Genomic DNA, 24942 nt, shown 5'->3' with positions numbered 1-24942 from the left:
TCATTAGAGAAATGAAGATAAAGAGTTCTGTTTGAAGCAGTATCGAATAGTGGCTGATAGCTTGAATCTTTGATGGCTTGGGTTTGAAAATGATTCTTAACCACTCCAAGTCTTAGTCTCTTTGTCTGTAAAATAGGGGGAAATATCAGTACTTACTTCAAAGATTTTTGTGAGGGTGTAATGAGCTAATACATGTAAAGCACTTAATACGGTACCTGGTACTTACAACATTCAATGAATATTAACTATCGCTATTTTCAGTATTATTGTTTGATGGTACATTCTCTTTTCTTTATGGCATACGAGACATGTTTTTTAATTCACTCATGATCTTGGAATTCTCCCTGATTTTAGAAGGGTTTTTTTGCTTCTCGTTAAAATTGTAAGAAAATTGTTTTGGACACATTGAGCTGACAATTTTACTTTTACCAACTAAGAGTAAAAATGATCCTTTACTTTCTAAACTATCATTTGACTAGTATTTCAGAAACAGTGTTGACCAGCAGAAGACCTACATCAAAGCTAAATTTGACTAGTCATTAAGTAAAAGAATACTGACTCATGTATTTACCAGTTAGTGGAATTGGGTCCTGCCTACTTTCTATCATTTTTCCTAGATAAGCTCTTTATAGTCCCATAACACTGTTCTCTCAAACGGTTAGATTAGACTCATTATTTAATCATATCAGCATGTTGAAGACTTCTACCAATTTCATCTTGCTGTTCTAATCTATTGGCTTATAATGCTATTCATTGAGTGTTTTACTACATTACTGTGATAGTTGATAACAAGGTACAGATCCTGTTCTTTAGGTTAAATTAAAGCAAAAAAAAAAGGGGACTATCTTTAATTGCAGACTTCAACTGTAATTTGTACAATGGTTTAAAGTATAGGCATGTCATTACGAAAGTTTTTTCTCGTACTGCTATATCATAGTTTTGGTAGAAGAAAACAGAAAAGTATAAAAGTAGTCAGCCCAAAATAATGGGAGAATCTCTAAATATCAGAAGAGAAGAATGTTTTTTAATCAATGTCTTTTGAATGAACATTAGCTCCTTTTTGAAACTTGACCTTCAAAGATAGTGTTTTTGCATTTCTTTTCCTATTCCTTCATTGGGCCTACACTAATGTTAGAATTCAGTGGAAGATTTTTGAATCCCATCTTCTTTTTTTTTGCAGTATGCGGGCCTCTCACTGTTGTGGCCTCTCCCATTGCGGAGCGCAGGCTCAGCGGCCATGGCTCATGGGCCCAGCCGCTCCGCGGCATGTGGGATCCTCCCGGACCGGGCACAAACCCGCGTCCCCTGCATCGGCAGGCGGACTCTCAACCACTGCGCCACCAGGGAAGCCCAAATCCCATCTTCTTAAGTGGACAATAGTTTTCTGTTTCACTCTTTATTCAGCCATTGTTATTATGTAACAGTATACTTTTCTCCCTTGATAATCTCAAGGTTTATGGGAAATTTAATAAGAAAAGAGATACCAAAAAGTTCATTATATAATTCAGTCATATTTCCAACATATAAATACCACTGTGTAACACATACCTCCTATGTAATTAAAGTCTTTCAGATTCTTTTTCTCCTCTTCTCTGGTTAGTACCCTGGAATCTCAATATAATGTATGTCACTGTCAGTCAAGTTGATGAGTCAAGTAGCCATGAGGGAAATAGTTCAAAATGAAGTCAAAGGATAACATGGGATCCAGGCAGACAGAAAGGCCCTGCTTCTTCAAGGACTTATATAGCTGAAAAAGAAGAAAGAATTCAGCTTGTATATCTACAGGTTTCTTTTCATGAGGGAATAGATAAGTCTAACTGGAACACTGACCTGAGCCATGGGTTGGGTCCTAAGGGCTCAAAAGTAAGCAAAGTACTCTACTCAGCATAGTCTTGGGCCAGATCTGGACTATTGGATCAGAAGGCCTCCCATTGAGGGAGAGCTAAGAGTCAAGCCGGGGACTCTAAATACCAGTACCAAATCTCAAGGATTAGAAGTGGAATTTTTAAATGGGAAATAGAGCCAAGAGTCAAGATTCAAGGAAAGGTAATTAGAAAGGAGCAAATAGGAAGGGTATAAACTGATTACTGCAAATAGTCTTTGACTGTCCCCATACCAGTTTTTGTGGGTTTACAGTTACTTGAGTATCTCAGATTTGCTTAGAAGTACAGGGACAGGTCAGTCAGAAATTGAGTAGATTTGAGGTAAAAAGAGAGTGACTGCAAGGGCAGAAAATGAAACATTGTGCCTATAAGAAAAGCAACAACAGAGATCCCAGATGGATGTTTTAAACTTATGCCAGGTTGACTGAGAAACATATGAAATTGTGTATTTTTACTTGATAATTAATTTGTATCCTGAACTTTCTCCATATTATAGTAGAAATTAGTGGAACATTTAAACAAATATTCTAAATAGTCTGTATTTAGTCACTGCTGTGTGGAAACGTTACCACAAAAGGAAAAAGAGGTAAGGAAAATTTTATGACTGCAGGGTTTAAATCTGTAGAAGAGAAATTTATTCCTTTTTGATCCTGTAAGGATGATGATAGTGAAATGTTCACCTAAAAAGCAACAATAAGAATCCTACCCAGAGAACTTTGTACTTGAAAGCTACCTGGGAGGTTCCCCATTTCATCATAGTCCCTCTTTAGTGTGAAGAAAAGAGTTCTTAGTCATGAGACCTGGTTGTTGTGAAGTACTAAAAAGACAATGTATGTAAATGAATCTTGTAAGTTGCAGAGTACTATACAGATGTTAGTTGTTATGTCCTCAGAATCCAGTGCCCTCCAAGGCTCTTACTAGTCTTTCAGCCCAACTCATTTCTTTCTCTGATTTCCATATTCCTATTAATAGCATCTCTTTCAGTGTCTCAAACTAATTCCAAAATTTAGTTTTTAAGACCTTTTATAATTGATCCCTCAGTAACCAGATGAGCTTCTCTTCACTTTGTGTCCCCTGTCCCCCATTGCACTGATTTTAAGTTTTTGGTTTTTGCATGCATATGTTTCTGTTATAATACCACATATGTGTTCCTGAAAAAGCTTCACATTCTGCAAAATCATGCACTAAAAATAAACAAAGGTTACGGGAAAATAGGGTTATAAGCAGATCACTTAAAATTTATATAACTAAAAAAGAGAAAGAAAAATCTATATAACTTTGTAATCAGAGCCCTGATAAAATAATAATCCTAATTAAAATGCTAACACAGTTAAATTTCGCTGGCATTTGCACCTGGAAATGCACTCAGACCATCCTTTGTGGTTACTCCTGGGGCTCATGTTTTATTCTTCGGCATATAAGGTCTCAAAAGTATTTGCTTCTCATAGAGACTTGTGTCATCAAAGTTAAAAATACGATATGGGGATATTAGTCAGTTTGGGGTTGTTTTGTTTTGCTTTTTAACACAGAAATATCTTTGCATCCTTTTCATTTGCACTTGCCCTTTCCCCACATAGCTTAACATTGTGGAAAGCACAGCAGTTCTTAAAGCTACAAAACCAGTTACTTCTAAAAAAAACACTTCTGTAGGATTTTCATCTTTTTTCCTTAACATATTGGTAAAGCTTCCTCTTTAAAGAGGAAACTTGTGCCTGATCTTTTCTAAATATTAACTTGCTGAAAAATTTACATGTAAACCAATATGCCTTCTGTGTTATTCCCATAGTTACCAATCTCGTAGAGCTAAGTGCATTAAGAAACATACTTTATAGCAGAATGGAACATACTTGTTTTATCCCCCTTTACCCCATTGTCTATGAACTCACTGAGGACAGAAACTGTCTCCAACTCTCATCTCTGTGTCCCCTCCAGTGCCTGGCATAGTGCCTTTTGCTTAGAGAGTGATCAAAAAGTATTTGGGGCTTCCCTGGTGGCGCAGTGGTTGAGAGTCCACCTGCCGATGCAGGGGACACGGGTTCGTGCCCTGGTCCGGGAGGATCCCATGTGCCGCAGGGCGGCTGGGCCCGTGAGCCATGGCCGCTGGGCCTGCATGTCCGGAGCCTGTGCTCCACAACGGGAGAGGCCACAGCAGTGAGAGGCCCATGTACCGCCAAAAAAAAAAAAAGTATTTGTTGGCTCTAATTAATTTGTTCTGCATAATAAATATAAATCTATAGTATAGGGAAGTCCCTTAATGTGAGGACTGATACAACCTAAACATGATTTTGTCTAGCTTCCTTTGCTATCAGTACCTGCCCTCTTAGATCTTACGTATTCAGTTTAGAGATTATATGCTGTTACATATTCATATCTCTGTAAGCCATGTTGAGACATATTGTTATATATGATGCTTCTTGGAGATTAAGCCCAGTCCTCCTATGTAAAATTCTACCAAATTGTCTCCATTTCACTGGTCGGTCACTGACACTAAAAAAGGTAGTAGAGTTTTACAAGTCAACTGGTCAGTTCTCTTCTGTGCTGTATTGATTGAAGTAGTAGAAATAGTGGTGGAAATAGTATGTGTTCCTTATTTCAGTGAGGAAATTGCAACCTTTCCTACATGAGACCCTGGACCATCTCAATCAATGGAAAGAAAAGGGGAAATAACCATAGTTAACTTCATATTTGTCTTAAAGCAATTACAGTGAGAATTTATGTCCTTATTTAATTCTTATCTTAGGCAAAAGGCATTTAATTTTCTGTAGTTGAAACAGTTGCTAAACCTATGACTTGTACATTGCCATAGTAGTGATCTTAGTCATATGTATTTTAGTCAGATGTATCACTACCATTCAATAATTATTAGAACTAAGATATTATACATCACCCAAGTGAAGGGAGGATAAATATTAGTTCTCTCTTTTTTCAGAATGTAAAGAGACTCCTGCAGAACCCCAAAGTGACAGAGTTTGATGCTGCGCGCCTGGTGATGCTTTATGCTCTACATTATGAGCGACACAGCAGCAATAGCCTACCAGGATTAATGATGGACCTTAGAAATAAAGGTGTTTCTGAGAAGTATCGAAAGGTAACCAGATTTATATATTAATCCCATCAAACAGGAACCAAATTCTAGTATTATAGCCTTAACTCTGACAAATGATGTCATACTGTTTTTATTCACAGAAATGTATAATTCTGTCCTCTCATGTTTTCATTTCCTTAATATAGTTATTTTCTTCCTGTTCCACAAGCAATAAGAGGTTGTTTCTCTCTTTTTTTTTAAAAAAAAGCTTGTGCCTACAGTTGTTGAATATGGTGGTAAACGGATCAGAGGAAGTGACCTCTTCAGCCCCAAAGATGCTGTGGCTATTACCAAACAGTTCCTCAAAGGATTGAAGGTATGATATCTCTATGCTTTCCTAAATGAGAAACAGTTGAAGTCCCTGAAGCTGAGAGTGAATGAATATGATCTTCAAAGTAACTTCAGGATTGCTGCTGATCTAGTACTATGTCAGTTAAATGAAATTAAAGCAGACATCCTCTTGAAAGCTTTTTCTTTAAATACTTTCTGTATTGGAACGCATCATCATTGACCCAGATAGCTGAGAAGGGAATAATGAGATATTTCCAGGAAATACCCAAGAGTAAAAAGGCAGACAGTTCTGTTAGTCATAGCTATTTTATTCCATTTGTTTAAGATTTGTTAGGTTGTTTTTCTCTGATGGAAATTAAAGATGAAGCAAACAATTGTAGATCTTTTAAAAATACTAACCTATTTTCTTAAAACGGTTAAAAATTAGTTTTAATCTGCTAGCCTTTCTTATGTTTCCTGAAATTTTTCCATTTTCCTGAGTGTTTCTAGTCTCCTTTGCTACATAGTCCTTTTATTTGCTCTACATGTCATATAATATTTCCACAAAAGGAAGGGTGTCAGTGAAGAGATAATAAAGGATTTAAGCAACTGCATTTTAAAAATTCCTTTATAATAGCTAACCTTAAATTACAGAGTTTTTTCATAAGATTAGAACATTTCTAATTGATGAAAATAATTAACTATAAAATTCTCCTAAAATTCCTGCTTGACTCTTGTCCCATGAAATCTCTATTGAGTACATGTCCTTTTCTGATGTGAGTATCATTAACTGTTATATTGCAATTTCCAAAAAAAATGACATAAGAACCATTTCCCCCTGTCTTAGGGAGTAGAAAATGTATATACTCAGCATCAGCCTTTCTTACATGAGACCCTGGACCATCTCATCAAAGCAAAGCTCAAGGAAAACCTGTATCCTTATCTAGGCCCCAGCACACTCAGAGACAGGTAAGCTGACAAAGATATTAATAGTAAAAACCAGAGACACTAAGAAAATAGGAAATTTAGGGTAATGTAAAAGACTACAACAAAGGTTATATCATTCTAATCTTCCTTCCCCAGTTGTTTCAGTTCTAAGATTCTTTTGGTTTTACATGTGTCAAAGTTAGATTTAACTTCCCCTACTAAGTCTGAAACATTATTTCTTTTAGAATAAAGAAACAGATGTTTTGGAGAGCCCCAAATACTGTGTCCTGTCCTTTAGTCTCAGACCAGTGTACTTATGCCATTTAAGGTTCAGTTCCATGGCATCTAGCATTTGGAGTTTCAAACATTAAGGCTGAAAATAGATTTGCTGCTTGATTACCATCCAGAGCAGGTTGTTACTATTTTTGGTGAGGACTGGACTTTGCCAAATGTGGCCAGTATATAAACTGAGACCTAATTGACAAAGGCCTTTTGTCACACAGGAGAAAAGGATGGCTTTCTTTTTGGGTATTAACTGAAGGAAGCAATTAATTGTCATTTTAATCCAGTGGTTTGTTAGTTTTAATGAAAACAAAAGTTATCCAGAACAACTTACATAGGCCAACCTGAAATTTTAAATATACACAAATTCTACCTAGTTATAAATTATATTCTTGTGTATTTTTTATTGGGACCACATATTATAAAGAGCCTAATATATGTAGCTGAATCCTATTGGATAGATTAATGTGAGAATTGTTACTGTTGGTATAATTCTTATATTTTAGCCAATCATAATCTAAGGCCTTGGAAGAATAGTGTTTTATAAATGTAATGAATTTCTGAAAGGAGAAAAATATTTTGAGGTACATAAATAACTCTTGTATGATAAAATATATTTTTTCACGTTTTTCCTTTAAAAAAAAAAAAAACTCTGTAATTTGGTAACAGAACAGAAAGAAAAAAAAAAAAAAGAAATCTTTTTAAAAATCCAAGGTTGAGAAGCAGAACATCTGGGGTTAAATTCAGAGAGTATACTCATTTGGCATCAAAATTTAGAAATGTCAGCTAAGTGGTAAGAATGAAAACCAGCCCAAAGCTATTCACCTATCTGAGAGGCTTTTTGAAAAACAGTATAACTCTATTAAATAGCCTTCTAATTAACATGATAAAAGTAAAAATATTAATTTTCTTATGAATTTCATATAAGAATTATTGAATAAGAAATTAGCCACTTATTGCTAAAGGGACATAATAGACCACCAGAAGAATATTGTGGATGATTAGTTATGAGAGCAAACCTTTCTAATTTGGGGAATTCATTTCCAAACAAAGTTCAAAATGAGGCTCTTCCAACAAAACGCACATTCATCAGCTGTCAGCATCTGTGGGCATTTGTCACTATTACCTAAATATATATATAGTTAATTATTCAGTTACTTCATCCTTTTATATAACAAATATTTGAATGCCTTCAATATGTCAAGAACTGCTGGGGAAACAGAAGTGACAGGAAAGACAAGGTACCTGCCTTCAAGGAACTTACATGAAGGAGACAGACAGTAAACTAGTAAAGAAATTTGAATATAATTTGAATGAGATAAGTGCTATTGAGGAAATAAATAGGGTAATAACCTACAAAGTAACTTTGTAGAGGTGGGGAAGGCTACTTTAGATGGAGAGAACCTCTCTGAAGAAGTGATACTTAGGATGAGCTTTGAATTACAAGAAAGAACCAATCTCATAATGATTAGGAGGAAAAGCAACACAAATAGAGGGAACACCAGAACAAAGTCCTTGAAGAAAGAGAACTTGGCAAGTTCATGGAACAGAAAGAAGTCCAGTGTGGTTGGACCATAACAAGTAAGAAAATAAGAAGTTGAGAAGATAAGTAGGGCTGGATCACATAGGGTCTTACAGGCCCTGGTAAAGAGGTTTTTAAAATTTTTAAATGTCATAGGAACCCACTGAAGAGCTTTAAGCATTCAAGTGACATAAACTGAATTATGTATTAAGAGATCACCTTGTGGGGAGAATGGATTATTGAAGACAAAGTTAGAAGCAGAAAGACTACTTAGGAGGTGGCTGCAATAGTCCAGGTAAGAAATGAAAGTGCTTTGGATAAGGAACCTAGGAGAAAAGGTAGAATCAATAGACTTATTTAATGGAGTAGAGTAATGGGACAAGGGTAAGGGAGAAACCAGGAATAACTCTCAGGTTTTGGGGGGAAATCAAGAGTTGTTGTTAAATTGCAGATGCCTGGTAGATAATCAAATGGAAATGTTCGATGCTAAATTGGGAGTCAACAAGATTTTGGTGATTTAAAGCCATGGGACTAGACTAGATCACTTAGGGGAAAAGAAGAGGACGCAGGACTAAGCACTGAATAGAGAATTGGAGTCAGCAATGGAGACTGAAGAAGAGACAGAAAGATAGGAGGAAAACCAGAAAAACTTGGTGTCATAAATATCAAGGAGTGAGTGGTTACCTGAGACCAGTCTTCTGAGACATAAAAAAGGTGAGGACAGGGCTTCCCTGGTGGCACAGTGGTTGAGAGTCCGCCTGCCGATGCAGGGGACACGGGTTCGAGCCCTGGTCTGGGAAGATCCCACATGCTGCGGAGCGACTGGGCCCGTGAGCCACAACTACTGAGCCTGCGCGTCTGGAGCCTGTGCTCCGCAACAAGAGAGGCCACGACAGTGAGAGGCCCACGCGCCGCGATGAAGAGTGGCCGCCGCGTGCCACAACCAGAGAAAGCCAACACAGCCAAAAATAAAAATAAATAAATTAAAAAGAAGGCTCAACATTGAAAAAAAAAAAAAGGTGAGGACAGGGCTTCCCTGGTGGCGCAGTGGTTGAGAGTCCGCCTGCCGATGCAGGGGACACGGGTTCGTGCCCCGGTCCGGGAGGATCCCACATGCTGCGGAGCGGCTGGGCCCATGAGCCATGGCCGCTGAGCCTGCGCTCCGCAATGGGAGAGGCCAAAACAGTGAGAGGCCCGCATACCGCAAAAAAAAAAAAAAAAAAAAAAAAAAAGGTCAGGACAGTGAAAAATCCATCAGACTATTCCCCAGGTTCAGTGAGTTTGGAAGCCAAATTAGAGAGGGTTACAAGAGATATAACAAACAGTATATAACACTTTTTAAGAAGTTTTGCTTCAAGGGGTCAGAGAATGGGATTGTAGCTAGAAGAGATTGTAGGCTCAGGGGAATGAGAGATTCTAAAGCATACTTATAACCTGATGAGAATTATCCTAAAGAAGGAGAAATAGGTAATGCAGAAGAGAAAGGGCAAGACTTGCAGAAGTGAAGTCTTTACGAGATCTAGAACACAAGCAGAGAAGATTTTGATAGGAGCAGAGGTACTTCTTTCACTGTAACAGCTTTTTTAAAAAATTTATTTATTTATTTTTGGCCGCATTGGGTCTTCACTACTGCGCATGGGCTTTCTCTAGTTGCGGCGAGTAGGGGCTACTCTTTGTTGTGGTGCACGGGCTTCTCAATTGCGGTGGCTTCTCTTGTTGCAGAGCACAGGCTCTAGGCGCATGGGCTTCAGTAATTGTGGCATATGGGCTCAGTAGTTGTAGCTCACGGGCTCTAGAGCACAGGCTCGGTAGTTGTGGCGCATGGGCTTAGTTGCTCCGCAGTATGTGGGATCTTCCTGGACCAGGGTTCGAACCCATGTCCCCTGCATTGGCGGGCGGGTGCTTAACCACTGCACCACCAGGGAAGTCCCCACTGTAACAGCTTTGATGTTGAGAACATGGGGCCATCTTGTTTGATTACTTCTATTTTCTCAGTAAAATATGACATCAAGTTATCAGGTAAAGTACAGGATAAAAAGAGAAAACATTGTGAAATTGTTATCTTGTAGGCTTGTAATCAGATTTACTAGGGAAATATAGTAGGACTTCTAGGCACGACTGAGTGCCCACTGGAGTTCTGTGGTCATTAATTTAAAATACAGCCCATGAACCTAGTTGTGTGGTTTTCTCTAGCAACTTTTAGCTGCACTAGATTAAATGAGGAGAAGGCTGATAGCTGGGTCCAACCAGGATTTTAGGAAACAAAAAAAGAAGGAGGGTATTGGATAGTGAAAAAAATATTGTTGAATGAATTGGAGGTATCGATGAGGTCAAAGAAATATTACAGTAGCAGCATTAGCATAAGTGAATTAAAAGTTGAGGGAGTGGTTATTAGAGAAAGAGGTCTTCAATTCAAGATTTCATATTGTAGATACTTGTAATGCAAAAGTTTATGTTATAATCATGGATATTGGTGGCTGTGAGGGATGAAAGAACGAATCAGTGTGGGTGAGGAGACCAGGATGTGAGATGAGTAATCCATGTTGGTGTTAAAGTCACTGAAAATCTTGAAAGGAGCAGGAATGAAAAGGAGGACAGTAAACCAGAGCTGAAGTCTTCAGGGAATAAGAAAGTGACCAGGAAAGGAGGTCAGGAGAAAACAGTGCAACTATATCATAAGCTTCTAAGATAGTGGAAATTTTGAAGAAGGCAGAGAAATGGTTATGAAACCATAGTAGGGGGCACAGAGGATACCTCTGCCACCTCCTGGCCCTGTTTAACAGAAAGAAGAAAGAAATTGTTAATAATGGTTACCTCTGGATACTGAGACAGTGGTTAGTTGTATACATATCTATCCTTCCCACTAGGTATTGTAATCTTGAAGTAAGAACTATGTTTTATTAATATTTGGGTTTTTCACAATATTTAACACAGTGCTTTGCATATGGATGTTCAATAGATATTGTGAGATTTCTTATGTAGGCATCTGTAGTAGTTGATACGACAAGATTTACAGTTGGGAAATCTAAACTAGAGAGTAAATTTGGTTGACGTTACCAGACAATTTCGACTTTCGCAGTTTGCCTGTACAGTATTTTGGCTCTGTATTCACTTAGACCCACCCTCAGCTCTAGGCACCGTCTTCACACTGGGTTATCACATTTAAAAGAGTCATTGATTTTAGTCATCTTTATGGTTAACTTAAGTCTCATCATGATAGAACTTCTTCGTTTTTTTGTTATTGTCATATTAGAAGATATCAAAGGAGATCTGGCAAGAACACAACTTTGCAAAACCAGGAACAGTTGTAGGGATGTTTTAGCCCTTAGCTTTAAGTTAGTGGTTAACCTGTTTGGCAGTATAGCTATATCCACAAATTAGGTTTGCTCTTTCTCGGCAGATGGGACTCCCACATATCCTATTTATCAGGCTAGATTTTTTTTTTCTCGCTCCAGAATTGCTTCTTACCCCTGATAAAAACAAGCAACTTAAACATTTGGTGAGAAAAGGGAGCTATCTGGTCATGCATTCCAGAATTAGTCAATTCAAAAAGGAAGTACTCTTTCACATTTATACAAATTTAGTAGAACCTTGTTGTTTTTGTTTCTATGAAATCAGCAATCCTTTCTCATTGGCCTTTTTTCCTACAGTCAATGCTCATATGATCTTTACTACCTGTAAGTACTAGATTCAAAAATTTGAATTTTAGCCATAAGTGTAACAGTCCACAAAGTAGGTAAAATACTGCCTCTTAAAAGTTTGTTTTTCTGCTTAACTGAATGATTAACGATTAAAGTAATGATTTCCAGAGACACTATGTGTGAAAATTTTTTTATTTTTCTAATACAATAGGATATAAATTGGTTGGGTTCTCAAGGTGTCCTTGTATGTATGTGTATATATATATATATATATATACACACAGCATGAACAGACTGCTGTTTTCTAATGTTTGCTATCTGCATTAATTAATGCTTTTGGTTGCTATGGTGAATTACAGAGTACAGGAAGATGTGTACAAAGAATTGAACTTGTGTATTCCACTTAGCTTCAACCATCATATAAAAATGATTTACTATATGTTTTACTGTTGGCCTCATCAGAACATCTACTTTTAAAATTCACCAGGGGAAGGAATTAAAAGGAAAAATGTCAGGGATGTTTTTTTAATTTTTTTTTTCACCAATGTTCCTCCTTAAGCCAGCCTGACTAAGTAGTAGGAGGCTCAGGAAAACATTTATTAATGTTTTCATAACCAAATGTGACATAGTCATCTTTGTTAGGTACACAACTGAGTCAAGCTCTAAGAGCCTATCCCTACATGTAAGTTTTGTCGTTACACTGATATAACCTACACCCACAGTTACCACCCGTGGCATCTTCTTCCCTCTCCATCAATATGAAAATACTCTGGCACCCTGAAATTATCAGACTAAAGAATAGTGTTCTCTGGCTATGTTAGAAACCTGCTTGAATTTATTCCTTCCCAGTTCTTGCCTTTCTTTTCCATAAGAAAGATATATACTCTAGAGGCAAGTGATAGGCAGAGGGCAGCTATGGAAAAGCGACATCATTTTCCAGGGTGATCCTTATTACTCCACTCAAATGCTTTTCTTTTTTTTTTAAGATTTATTTATTATTTATTTTATTTTATTTATTTTTGGCTGCGTTGGGTCTTAGTTGCGGCACGTGGGCTCTCTCGTTGAGGCGTGCAAGCTCAGTAGTTGTGGCGCATGGGCTTAGTTGCCCTGTGGCATGTGGGTCTTAGTTCCCTGACCAGGGGTCAAACCCGCGTCCCCTGCATTGGAAGGCGGATTCTTTACCACTGGACCAGAGAGAAGTCCCTTATCTGCTTTTTAAATTGACTTACCAGATCAAGAGCTCAAAACAAAAGTGTTACTGTCTAATTCTTCTCATCAGTCACTGTACCCCTGTAAGGGAGAAACCTGCTTCCCTTCTTCTTAATGGAGTATTATGTGTAATTCATGAGTATTTACTCAAGATAAGCTGCATAAAGGGTCTCAAGCTAGATTTGTCCCTCAACATCAAGAGCACTGCTTATGGAATGTTACTGTAAAAAATACTCATTTTCTGGCAAAAAAACTTATTTCAGGTTTGAGGATTTTATTGTTTCTGAATACTGTAACAGCCTTTTTTTTTCCTCCTGTTTTCCACCTAGGCTGACCCTAGATACTTACAACACAGACCAAGCTGTTGGTAGAGTGTCCTCAGTCTCCTTGATGGCACATTCTTATAACACTGGAATTTTTTTTCCCAAAGAACTCATTCTTTAATGAATATTAAACCAGTTGGGACTGCACTTCAGAAGCCATTATTATCTCAGATCATTGGTACCTCTAGAACCAATATAGTGGGAAGATTTAAAAATATATATCCTTAGAAATTTAGTGTATATTCTTGAGGGTAATACTATGGTAAAAGTTACAGGGACTCATATCAGTTTTTAAAATTACAACCAATTGTAGTTTATTTGATCTCTTTCTTATGAAATACACCCCTAAAGATCCTGACAAGAGCTGAACTTGAGTTTTAGATGTTCATATTCCCCTTCCCCTTCTGTAGAAATATTAGTAAGAATTGAAACAACACATACCAGATGTAGAAAAAGACAAGAACCTGTATGTTGCCTGAATATTCAGTCCCCAAATAATTGAGAGTTTATCATACTTGGTAGAAAACTATTGCTATCACAATTATACAACTCGTCCTAAGCAAATGACCTTTTTCAGCAAGAAAAAGCTGGCCAGTAACTGGAGGCAAATACTTGAAGGAAAAGAACCTTGATAGTATAGAAAATTTTAGTCATTCGTGAACAGTGGTAATGCTTTCCTATAAGTTTATAAAGAACCTCTTTCCCTGCAGCCTAAAGCACCAGATTAATATTGGATTAATAATTTAGGCTTAAGGCTCATATCTCTTTTCTGTGCTACTAGAGGAAATCATACAAATTATAGATCAGGGCCACTACAAATTCACTGTTTCTCACTTCACTTGGGCCTTCAGGGATACTCAGTCAAACTTAGTAGTTCTCTCTCTTTGTCTCATTCACTACATCAGTTTAGAATGTTTTCCATAATGTCTAAGTCACCTGACCCACACCAGTGTTTCCTACTTCACAGTGGAAAAAATTGAGTCTGTCAGACATTAGCTCCCTCAGTGTCTAGCCCCCATGTTTATAAACTTAGTTACATATATCTACCTAATCTCCTTCCTTCATTCTAAAGGAAATACATCCTCTTTTCCAATTCAGAACTAACCTCTCTGCCAACACTCGTTTTAGACTCCTGCCATCATTGAAGGAAGCCTTTCTCTGTAATTACTTGCACTTTCTGTAATTATTTCCACTTTCTCTCCTCTCTCTCTTTCTCTCCCCCTTCTTCTCCCTCTCCCTCCTTCCTTCTTCTGTATTTTCAGCTTGTCTTCCTCTAATTACTTTTCCACAGACTACACGCATACTCAAGTTTCTCCTGTTAAGTAATGTATTTAAAGCCCTTGAGCCTGGATTCTCCTCTAACCTGTCTTCTCTTCAGTCAAGCTTCTTGGATAAAGTCGCTATCTTCACTTCTCACCTCTCCAATCCATGTACCCTGGCTTCTTGCTCCACTATAATACACTGAAACTCTTCTTGCAAAATCACATTGCAGGAATGTGCACAGTGGTCTCTTTCAATCCTCACTTATTTACCTCACTACTGCATTTAACACTTAACCATTCTGTTCTTCAAACTCACTTGTCCCTTGGCCTCTCCCTCTGGTTCTCCTCCTACCTTTCTGACAGTTTCCTTCTCAATTGCCTTTGCTAGCTACTGTTCTTGCTTATCCTGTAGATGTTAAAGAATCCTCCCAAACTCTGTCTTTTGGTTCTCTTCTCATTCTACATGATCCCCCTAGGTAGAACTCATCTATTCCCACGGCTTCAGCTGCCACCTGTATTCAGGGACATCATCAGGTCTCAATGTCCAGATGTCTGGTGGACATCTCCATTGGGATGTTCCACAGGTATCTCAAAAACAGCATGTTTTTGTCTTAATTCAGTCAGTCTTGCTTTCTTTGTTCTCAAACTTAAACCACTATACCTAGTCACCAAAACCAGAATACTTGAAGTTATCACAGATTCTTCCTTTATCCTCATCCTTCACATTTAATCATTGACCAACTACTGAATGAAGAGTCTACATTTTTTGTGTCTTCTATATCCAGTCCTTCCCCTCCACTTCTGGTATTTCTTTAGTTGCAACTTTTATCACATCTTCCCAAAAGTCTTACAGTAGACTTTTGTTCTCCAGGTTTTCCCACCAGCAACCCCCAATTCGTTCTCACATAGCTGCCAAAATTTTCCTTCAGAAAAGCAAGTTTGATCATGGTAACCTGTTAAAACCCTTCGGTGATCCCCCCATGGCCTATAAGATTCAAGATTCTCCCTCTCTTCCTCTCACTATATCTGCAGCCATAAAGGAGAAGTTAGGATGGCGCCAAAGTTTTGTCCTAAGCAAGTGAAAAGATAGGTTGGCCATCCACTAAGATGGGGAGAGCTATATGTGGAACAAGCCTGGGGGAGAGGATTAGGGATTTGGACAGCCGAATTCAGAAATAAACTAAACAGCCAAGTAGAAATGTCGATTAGACAGATGCTTAAGTCTAGCATTTAAGAGAGCAGTCTGGGCTGGAGATAGAGATTTGGGAGTCATCAGCAGATAAATGTATTTAAAAACCACAAAACTGGGTGAGATCATCTAGGGAAGTGCAGTTCAATAGAACTTTCTACAATGATGGAAATGTACTATATCCATGCTATCTAATAAGGTAGCTACTAGCTGCATGTGACTATTGAGCACTTGAAATATGGCTAGTTCCACTGAGGAACTGAATTTTTTATTTTATTTTAATTAATTTAAATTTAAATAGCCATATGTGGCTAGTAGCTACTACATTACACAGATATAGGGAGTAAGTGTAGATCAAGAAGAAAGGAGGACCGATGAATGGGTTCTGGACACTCATTAAGAGGTTCAGTGAGGGACTTCCCTGGTGGTCCAGTGGTAAAGAATCTGCCTTCCAATGCAGTGGACGTGGGTTTGATCCCTGGTCAGGGAACTAAGATCCCACACGCCGCGGGGCAACTAAGACCACGTGCCACAACTACTGAGCTCGCGCGCCACAAACTACAGATCCCACGCTCTGGAGCCCTCGCACCACAACTAGGGAGAGAAAACCCGCATGCCACAACTAGAGAGAATCCCGTGCGCTGCAACTAGAGAGAAGCCTGCACACCACAACAAAGGGCCAGCGTGCCACGACGAAAGATCCTGTGTGCCGCAACTAAGACCCCACACAGCCAAAAAAAAAAAGAAAAGAAAAGAAATAAAGAGATCAGGGAGATGAGATGAGACCATGAAGAGACACTGAAAAATGTCAACTAATGAAGTAAGAAGAAAACCAAAAGAATGTGATGTCCTGGAAACCAAGTAAAGAAAGTATTGAGGAGGAGCAAGTGATCAACTTAGTTTAAAAGGACCAAAAGCCTTGATAATACACAGTACTGACAGGATGTGGAAAAATAGGCACTTTCCTGAATTGCTAATAGAATGACATCTGTAGAACACCTTGGAGATACCTACCAAAATTTAAAATGCACAGTATGTCCACACAACTATATATAAAATGCAGTTTATAGACTGTATATAAAATATATATTAAATATATACATACATATGCATGTATCTTATAATATGAATATGTAAATTTGTAAATATATGTATATACACATAGATAGTCTCTCTGAAAGGATATTCATAAGAGATGAGTAATAGTGTTTGCCTCTAGAGAGAAACTGGGGTGTAAGAGGACTGAGGTGAGAAGGAAACTTACTTTTTTTTTACAATATGCCCTTTTTTTATATTATACCATGTGCAAACATTTATCTAGTCAAAAACAGATATTTTACTTTATAATTTTTTATTTTTTTTTTGGCCATGCCGCGTGGCTTTCAAGATCTGAGTTCCGTGACCAGGGATGGAACCAGGGCCCCCTGCAGTGGAGGCACAGAGTCCCACCCACCAGACTGCCAGGGAATTCCCCAAAACAGTGTATTTTAAAGTAACAAAAAATGATTGTAGAATATATAACACTATGGAACACTTAAAGCATCATGATGCTAAATACATTGTTTCAGGTGGGTAGATTCAAATGAAGCTTACCTTGTCTTAAAATGTAGCATTTCAAAGGCATGATTTTAAGTCCCAAGTTCACATAGAAATGTCATAATTGACTCTGCTAGATCAATTGCAAAATAACCACCCCTTCATTATTGGGAGCCTTTGTTGGGTATCTCTGCAATTCAGAGATTATCTGAACATTCTTACATTTATTTTTTTAAGTTTTTTTTAATTGAAGTATAGTTGATTTTCAATGTTGTGTTAATTTCTGCTGTACAGCAAAGTGATTCAGTTATACAAATATATACATTCTTTTCCATTATGGTTTATCACAGGATACTGAACATAGTTCCTTGTGCACCTGGTTGTTTATCCATTCTATATGTAATAGTTTGCATCTACTAATCCCAACTTCCCAGTCCATCCCTCCCCCATCCCCCATCCCCCCCTTGGCAACCACAAGTCTGTTCTCTATGTCTGTGAGTCTGTTTCTATTTCATAGATAAGTTCATTTCTGTCATATTTTAGATTCCACATATAAGTGATATCATATGGTATTTGTCTTTCTCTTTCTGACTTACTTCACTTAGTAAGTGATAATCTCTAGGTCCATCCATGTTGCTGCAAGTGGCATTAGTTCATTCATTTTTATGGCTGAATAGTATTCCATTGTATATATGTACCACATCTTCTTTATCCATTCATCTGTCAGTGGACATTTAGGTTGTTTCCATGTCTTGGCTATTGTGAATAATGCTGCCGTGAACATAGGGGTGCATGTATCTTTTTGAATTATAGTTTTGTCTGGATATATGCCCAGGAGTGGGGTTGCTGTATCATATGGCAACTCTATTTTTAGGTTTTTGAGGAACCTCCATACTGTTTTCCATAGTGGCTGCACCAGAACATTTTTAAATAGCCACAACATCTGATTCTGTTTTCATGAAGTCCCACAAGAACAAATACTCTCTCAGTTAGTGATTCCTTCAAGGTGTTTTAGAAAGAGACAGAGAGACAAACAGAAAGGAAATGTAGGGTTGGCTGTTGGGTTTCTTTCCATGATTTATATATAAGCATGTACATCCTTTGACTCAAGGTATTTCTATTTAGTTTTGTGCTATAACCTCCAAAATGGTTGCTTCTGCTTGATGTCATTTTAAATAATGGCCGGTAAGTGATTTAACAAAATTATTTGCCTACTAAGATTAAGTAATTTTATCTTCTCTTGGTGGCATGAGAAAAGAAAAACAAGGCAGACTTTAACAGTTTTGAAAATAATGTGATCTCCTCCTTGTTCATATCTTCAGAAGGATCTAATAGGAGGACCACTCACTTTTGTTATAAAGCTATTTTGATAAAGATTGAAGCACCGTAAAACTATGCAGTGCAACCTAAATGAGGCTAGTGACTGAGCTGATGCGTCAGCATGTCCAGTGTCAAAACTACACCCACCGGTTTTTTGTTTCCATGGTTTCTTTTTCTTGGTTTATCAAAGGATTGAGGAACAAAGATTTTAAGAAGAGGTGGATTTCTAGAAGTGCCATTAATTTATGTATCCCATTCTTTTTTTTGCACTCAAAATACTAAATGTTTCTTGTTCCCGTGGTATGGGGACATCCAAATATACCAGTACTTTCCAAAATACTTTGAGGTCCTTGGACAGAAGCCATTGTAATGACACTGTACTAAGTATTTGACGAAGGGCTTATACGTGAAAGGAGATGTGTAGTACAAGCATAAATTACTGCTATATTGATACCATATCACAGTGAAGTACTCTTCAGCCTCTTGAATATAAAAGAATATTCCTACATTTGGTTCCAGCAAACGCTATTGTGCTATTCTGAAATCCACAGCACAGAAATTATGACATCCGCTCATAAACAGAAAGCAAATCACTATTCAGCATTTCCTGCTCTGTTTCCTGCCAATTTCAGATAATTAAAACTTTTTTTAAACCTTTTATTCTATTCTGCTTTAATTCTGCTTCCTTTACCAAAAAAGAAAGATTCAGAAATTAAAACTGTGTATATGATAGTAACAGCAAATTTTGCCTTTTTTCCCCCTTATCCTATGATATTAACTTCCTTCATTATTGTAGACCTCAGGATATCATTGTGTTTATAATTGGAGGAGCCACCTATGAAGAGGCTCTAACAGTTTATAACCTGAACCGTACCACTCCTGGAGTGAGGATTGTCCTGGGGGGAACCACTGTGCATAACACGAAAAGGTAAGGGAGAACATTCAGTCCTGTAACTCTTTCCCCTTTCCCAGAGAGGAAGGCTTAAATTCCCTTTATGTAGGAAAAGTAAGGTGAGTGCTGACCAAACTGCTGTAGACCAAAATGCATCAGTTCATAGAATAATTTAGAGTTTGTGTGAGATGAAGGATGTATACTCTATTAAGTTCATAAATCACTTAATTCGGTCAAAGACCTGGAGAGTAATGACCAATCTTCACTGTTAACAGTTTTGTTTCTTATGTTCAAGGAACAGACTGGCACTTTAAAGATACCCAAACATAATACTGTTGAATTCTGTGAGTTTTTCTGTTTTGTTGATTAAGTACATTCATTCAGTAAATATTTAGTAAGAAGAATACAAAGATGAAGAAGATAAAGATCCTGCCTCAAGTAAGTGATTGTCTATTAGGAAAGATAGAGCATAAAAAATAAGAAAATAAGTGCCTGGAGAGAGATGTAAAAGAGCCATGGATTCTCAGAGTGGCTAAGAGAAACTATCAAATGTTTCATGGAGAAGATAGTGTATAACCTGAGCCTTGGATAAAAAAATGGACATACGGAGGGAGAGTACATTCTAGGCAGATTTAACCACATGAACAAGTTACAGAAAACTATAGGCGACATACATAGAAAAAGAACAGCAAGTAGTCAATTAGCTGGAATGTGTGTAATAAGTGAAAAGGTTGATTGAATGCCATAATTGTAGAAGGTCTTGAATTCCATGCTGAGGAATTTTTTTCTACTTTCCTGTGTAGAAAATGAGGAATCATTGAAAGTTTTAAGCAATAAAATTACAAGAAGGTCATAGTATTTTAGGAAGATTAATTTGGAAACTAAGAGTAGGAAAGACAGATAATTGAATTTAATGATTGGGGACCCTGAGAGATCCATGCTGAGCCATGTATACATAGATACACAGGGAGGCATTAGAGGTGTTTGTGTACTTTTTCACTTTGTATTATTATTTGCCTCATTGTACATTCTGTTTTATAACCTGCATTTTGTAGTCTATGATAAAAACATCTTATAGTCTTAAATATATAATCATTCATTCATTAAACAAATATTAATTGAAAGATAAGATTGGCTGGATTTGAATATTTCCCTCTTACTGTTTTTATGAATTTAGGCAGATTAGTTAACCTCTTGGTCAGTTTCCAGAGCTCACTGGCCATTTATATATTTCTGTTTGTGAATTGCCAGTTCATATTCTTTGCAAGAATTATATCTGTGTAATTAAGGATATTGACCATTTTCTAATATATTTGCAAATATATTTTCCTCTATTTGATATTTTTGTTTTATATTATTCACAGTGTTTTGTTGTATAAAACTTTTTTTTTTTTACTTTTATGTAGTCAAAGTTACCAGTGATTTCTGCCTTTGATGTCATGCTTAGAAAGTTTTTTCCCAGTCAAGATTATATAAATACTAACCTCTATTTTTTCCATTATTTTTAGGACTTGTATTTAAAGTTATATATTTATAATCTATCAAAATTTTATTTTGGTGTAAACTGTGCAGTAGTTTCCTTTTATAAACTTTACAGAAATATTACGTGTACATACTTCATTACATACAGAAAAGTATACAAATGATAAGCAATGAAATAGCACAAATTGATTACATCTATGTAACCACCACACAGATCAAATAATAGAATGTTACCAGTATCTCTAGAAGCCTCCCTTATTCCTCATGTCCCCTCCTTTGCACAACTCCACACAAAATAATAACTATTATGACTTCTGTTATTATATATTAGTTTTACCTGTCCGTAAAAGATAATTGTTGAATGAATGAAGAAACAGTGGTTAAAATTAATCTATTTCTGCCTTTCTCACAAACAGATCCTTAGAAAAATCTCTAATCACCTTACTCCCAACTTACAAGCTATCATTGTCCAGCATATTGGTTCTACTTTGTTTTTATAATCCCCAAATGAATCATTATTATTTTCAATAGTCAATATTTGTTTAGATTTACCTACATATTTGCCTCTCCCCCCTCTTCATCCTGGCCCTTCTTTCTGATCCAGTATTCTTCTTACTAAAGAACCTCTTTTAGTAGTTCTTTCAGGTTCTGGTCAACTTCACGTTTTTGTCTAAAAATATCTTAGTTTAGCTAAGTTTAGAATTTCAGGTTGATAGTTTTTTTCAGCACTAAAAATCAGAAGACAGTGGAATACTGGTACTTCCCTGGCAGTCCAGTGGTTAAGACTCCGTGCTTCCACTGCAAGGGGGCGTGGGTTCGATCCCTGGGGAGCTAAGATCCCGAATGCCAGTACCGTGTGGCCCCGGTATACTATATAGGGAATACTATTTTCAATTGTTGCTTCTTAGTAGACTTCTTAACGAAGGCTACTCTCGATACAATTGTTTTTCATCTGTAGGCAATATTTTCTTCTCTGGCTCTTTTTAAGATTATCTTTTTGTCTTTGGTATTCTTGTTTCAGTACTACGTATCTAAATGTGGATTTATTTTTATTTATGTTACTTAGTATGAAAATACATGTTTGGCATAATTTCTGGAAATTTTCCAGTCATTATTTCTTTGAATATTGCACTTTTTCCCCAATTATTCTGTTCTCTCCTTCTGGAATTCCTGGGAGCTATATGTTAGGCATTTATCTGTTTTCATGTCTCTTAACCTCTTATTTATATTATCCACCTGTTATCTCTCTGTGCTGCCTTCTGTGTACTTTTTTTCACATTAGTATTTCAGTTCAGTAATTCTCTCTTCAGCTATGTATAATCTGTGTTTAATTTGCACATTCAGTTTTTAATTTCAAAGGTAATATTTTTATGCCTGTAATTTCTATTTGCTTCTTTTTCAAATTTGCCTGATTTTTCATTAATTTCTTCTTCTCATGTTTTCAAATCCTTTTCAAATTTTTCTTTAACCACATTAATTCTATAATCTGAAGTACTTGGAGGTCTAATTCTGCTGTTGTGTCTGCTGACATTAGCTCCTGATGGCTCATTTCTGCATGTAATTTTGTATTACGAGTTATCTTAAAGAAGACTCACAGGACTCATGAGGAGCCTAAGTTGAAGATATATCTCTTCTGTGTAGTTTGTCTTTCATTTAGGCCAGGTACCCAAAGAGTATTATCAGTTCAGAACTTTTTTTAATGTTAATTTCTGTACTAAAGGTTTCCTGAACCATGCAGAGCTTTATACTGGTTTATTTTCAAGTTTCCTTGTGATCTTCCTGTGCAGATAGAAGATTTTTGTTTTTCTAGTCTCTCTTTTCAGTGAGGGCCTCTACATTATGCGAGAGTCTTAATTCTAATTCCCTTTCTTACTGAGGCCTAAGCCCTGTCTCCTGACCCTCTGCAGCTATTAAAATACAGTGCCCTTGTTTATGAACATTGGCATATTATGAACATTGGCATGTATCTATTGGGTAGTCACAAGCATTGGTTTATACTTATCAACCTAAATTTTGGTTCCCTTTTTGTGATGACTCTTGGAGATTTCCCTTAATTTCTTAAGAGGTTAAGCTATTCATTTAAAAGTATGTATGTCATTTTTTATCCAGCATTTCTATGTGTTTTATTTAATTTCGCCTTATCTAGTTGGCCTTGATTTCAGAAATCGAAGTATAAGTGTGGTTATGATCTTGGAAAAGTTTAAAATGGTAGTGACATTATGCGAAGTTTGCTCTAATTTGAAAACTCTTAGGTAGTATTTGGAAGCTTAACCGTGCATCCTAAAATGTCAGACTGAGGATTTTGTACCTAATTCAGTAGTCTGTGGGGGTACCATTGAATAATTTTGAGCACAGAGTGACACAATACTATCGCTACTATTTTATGCAAGTTCCTCCCTTTGTTCCTGCTGCTGCTAATAAAAATAATCATAATAGGGCTTCCCTGGTGGTGCAGTGGTTGAGATGCAGGGGACGCGGGTTCATGCCCCGGTCCAGGAAGATCCCACATGCCGCGGAGGGGCTGGGCCCGCGAGCCATAGCCGCTGAGCCTGTGTGTCCGGAGCCTGTGCTCTGCAATGGGAGAGGCCACAACAGTGAGAGGCCCACGTAATGCAAAAAAATAATAATAATAATAATAATAATAAATATTTATTGAGCATCTACTATGTGCTAGGAACTTTACTAAGTACTTTACATATATTAAGTCATTTAATCCTCATATAAGGTATGTACTATTATCTCCACTCTGTATATGGAAACTGAGGCAGAGAGATTAAATAACTTGCCCAAGTAAACATGGCTACTAAGAGATAGAACCAAGACTCAAAACCAGAGTCCATGCTTTTAATCACTGTGCATTTCCTTCATAAGTATTACTTGAATGCCTGACATTGTATTGTTCTCTAAATAATATTTAATAATTTAGTGTTCAAAATGTTTTATTACTAGATAGCCATAATGGATTTTATTTTCTTAATCTAAATGAGTTCTCTCATGATTGTATATATAATTATCTGCTTTTAAATAGGCTTTAATATCAGAATTCAGAAAGACTAATTGACTTTTAAATGATCTTTCTGAGAGTTAATATTTCCCATTGAGTATTTGTAGCCCCATGGCCCATACTTAAGAACTATAGCATTTTCTCTTTAACTTGAAACATTAGACATTTAAAACTAAACATCTGTATCTCAATTTTGAAAATACTTTGGATTTAGATGGAAAGGTAGATTGGCAAAGATTTTTATATATTTCTTTGTAATTTAGTCATATTACATAGAAATAAAAATGCATATATTTTCAGATGTGTTTGGCTCATTAATAGTACTGTGAATAAAACTGCATTTTACTATTAAAAATGGGAGAGCAACCTAAACATCTAGGTTTTTCCTTAAATTAGTGTCCCAGGTCCTGAGAAAATAATCTTTAATATAAAATTAAGAAAGGCAGGAAAAAAAAAAAAGTAAGGCTGCTTTGTAAAAGCTTTATACTAGATTCTCCCAGCTAGCCAGCTCAGTATTTCTTTGTCTGACTTAACAATATGCTAAGCAGTACACTAAATTACATTTGAGCAGATATCCTTAAGCAATAGAAGGGTCAGTAAAATCTTGAATGGGATTGTTCAGTGGTCCCCGATCAATGAAATTTTTAGGAAGAGGGTGTTGCTATGGTAATTAACAACCTGGAAAAAAGTTAATGTTTGCAATACATAAATGTTCCAAAACCTGGTTTTTTTAATTTACTTTCATAAATATATAGCCTCCAGCAATAAGTAAATAGTGAAATTTTTCACTATCAGTAAGAAGACAGTGCAATTTGTATTTCAGAGTCCAGTTATTGTAAAGGCTTAAGTAATTGAAAGCAACAGTTTCTGCTTTTAGAGGAAAGGCTCAATTTTCATGATGAATGTGGATTACCTTGGGTATTACTAGACTGTTAAGTAATTAAGAGTTCACAACTCTTAATACATATTGAAATCCCAGACTCTCAGTAAATGGGAAGGTTAATATTTTTTAAAATTCAGTTTTATACCTGGATATAGTAGGGCTGCTGTGAGCAGCAATAAAATATGGGGGGAGAAGTTGAACAATTTGTTTCTGTGAATTGTTAGGGTTTAAT

General features: G+C 36.7%; 1 protein-coding gene across 3 annotated transcripts in view; it reads left to right on the top strand.

Moving 5' to 3' along the window:
* Window positions 1-24942, top strand: part of VPS45 (vacuolar protein sorting 45 homolog) — a 69056-nt gene that overhangs the window by 23089 nt on the left and 21025 nt on the right. For 2 of the 3 annotated variants that reach the window (XM_022564304.3, XM_022564303.3), the window contains exons 11-14: window positions 4813-4971; window positions 5177-5284; window positions 6086-6207; window positions 19246-19377. In XM_022564304.3, coding sequence (XP_022420012.1) covers window positions 4813-4971; window positions 5177-5284; window positions 6086-6207; window positions 19246-19377 — 521 coding nt within the window. The remainder of the gene's footprint in view (window positions 1-4812; window positions 4972-5176; window positions 5285-6085; window positions 6208-19245; window positions 19378-24942) is intronic. The other variant, XM_022564305.3, reaches the window with a different exon arrangement.

Source organism: Delphinapterus leucas, chromosome 1, assembly GCF_059928025.1.
Source record: "Delphinapterus leucas isolate spDelLeu-1000000601 "Yukka" chromosome 1, BTC_Dleu_Yukka2, whole genome shotgun sequence".
In the NCBI taxonomy this organism is placed as follows: Eukaryota; Metazoa; Chordata; class Mammalia; order Artiodactyla; family Monodontidae; genus Delphinapterus; species Delphinapterus leucas.
The sequence above is the reverse complement of the archived record's forward strand: the minus strand, read 5'-3'. Positions and strand labels throughout refer to the sequence as shown.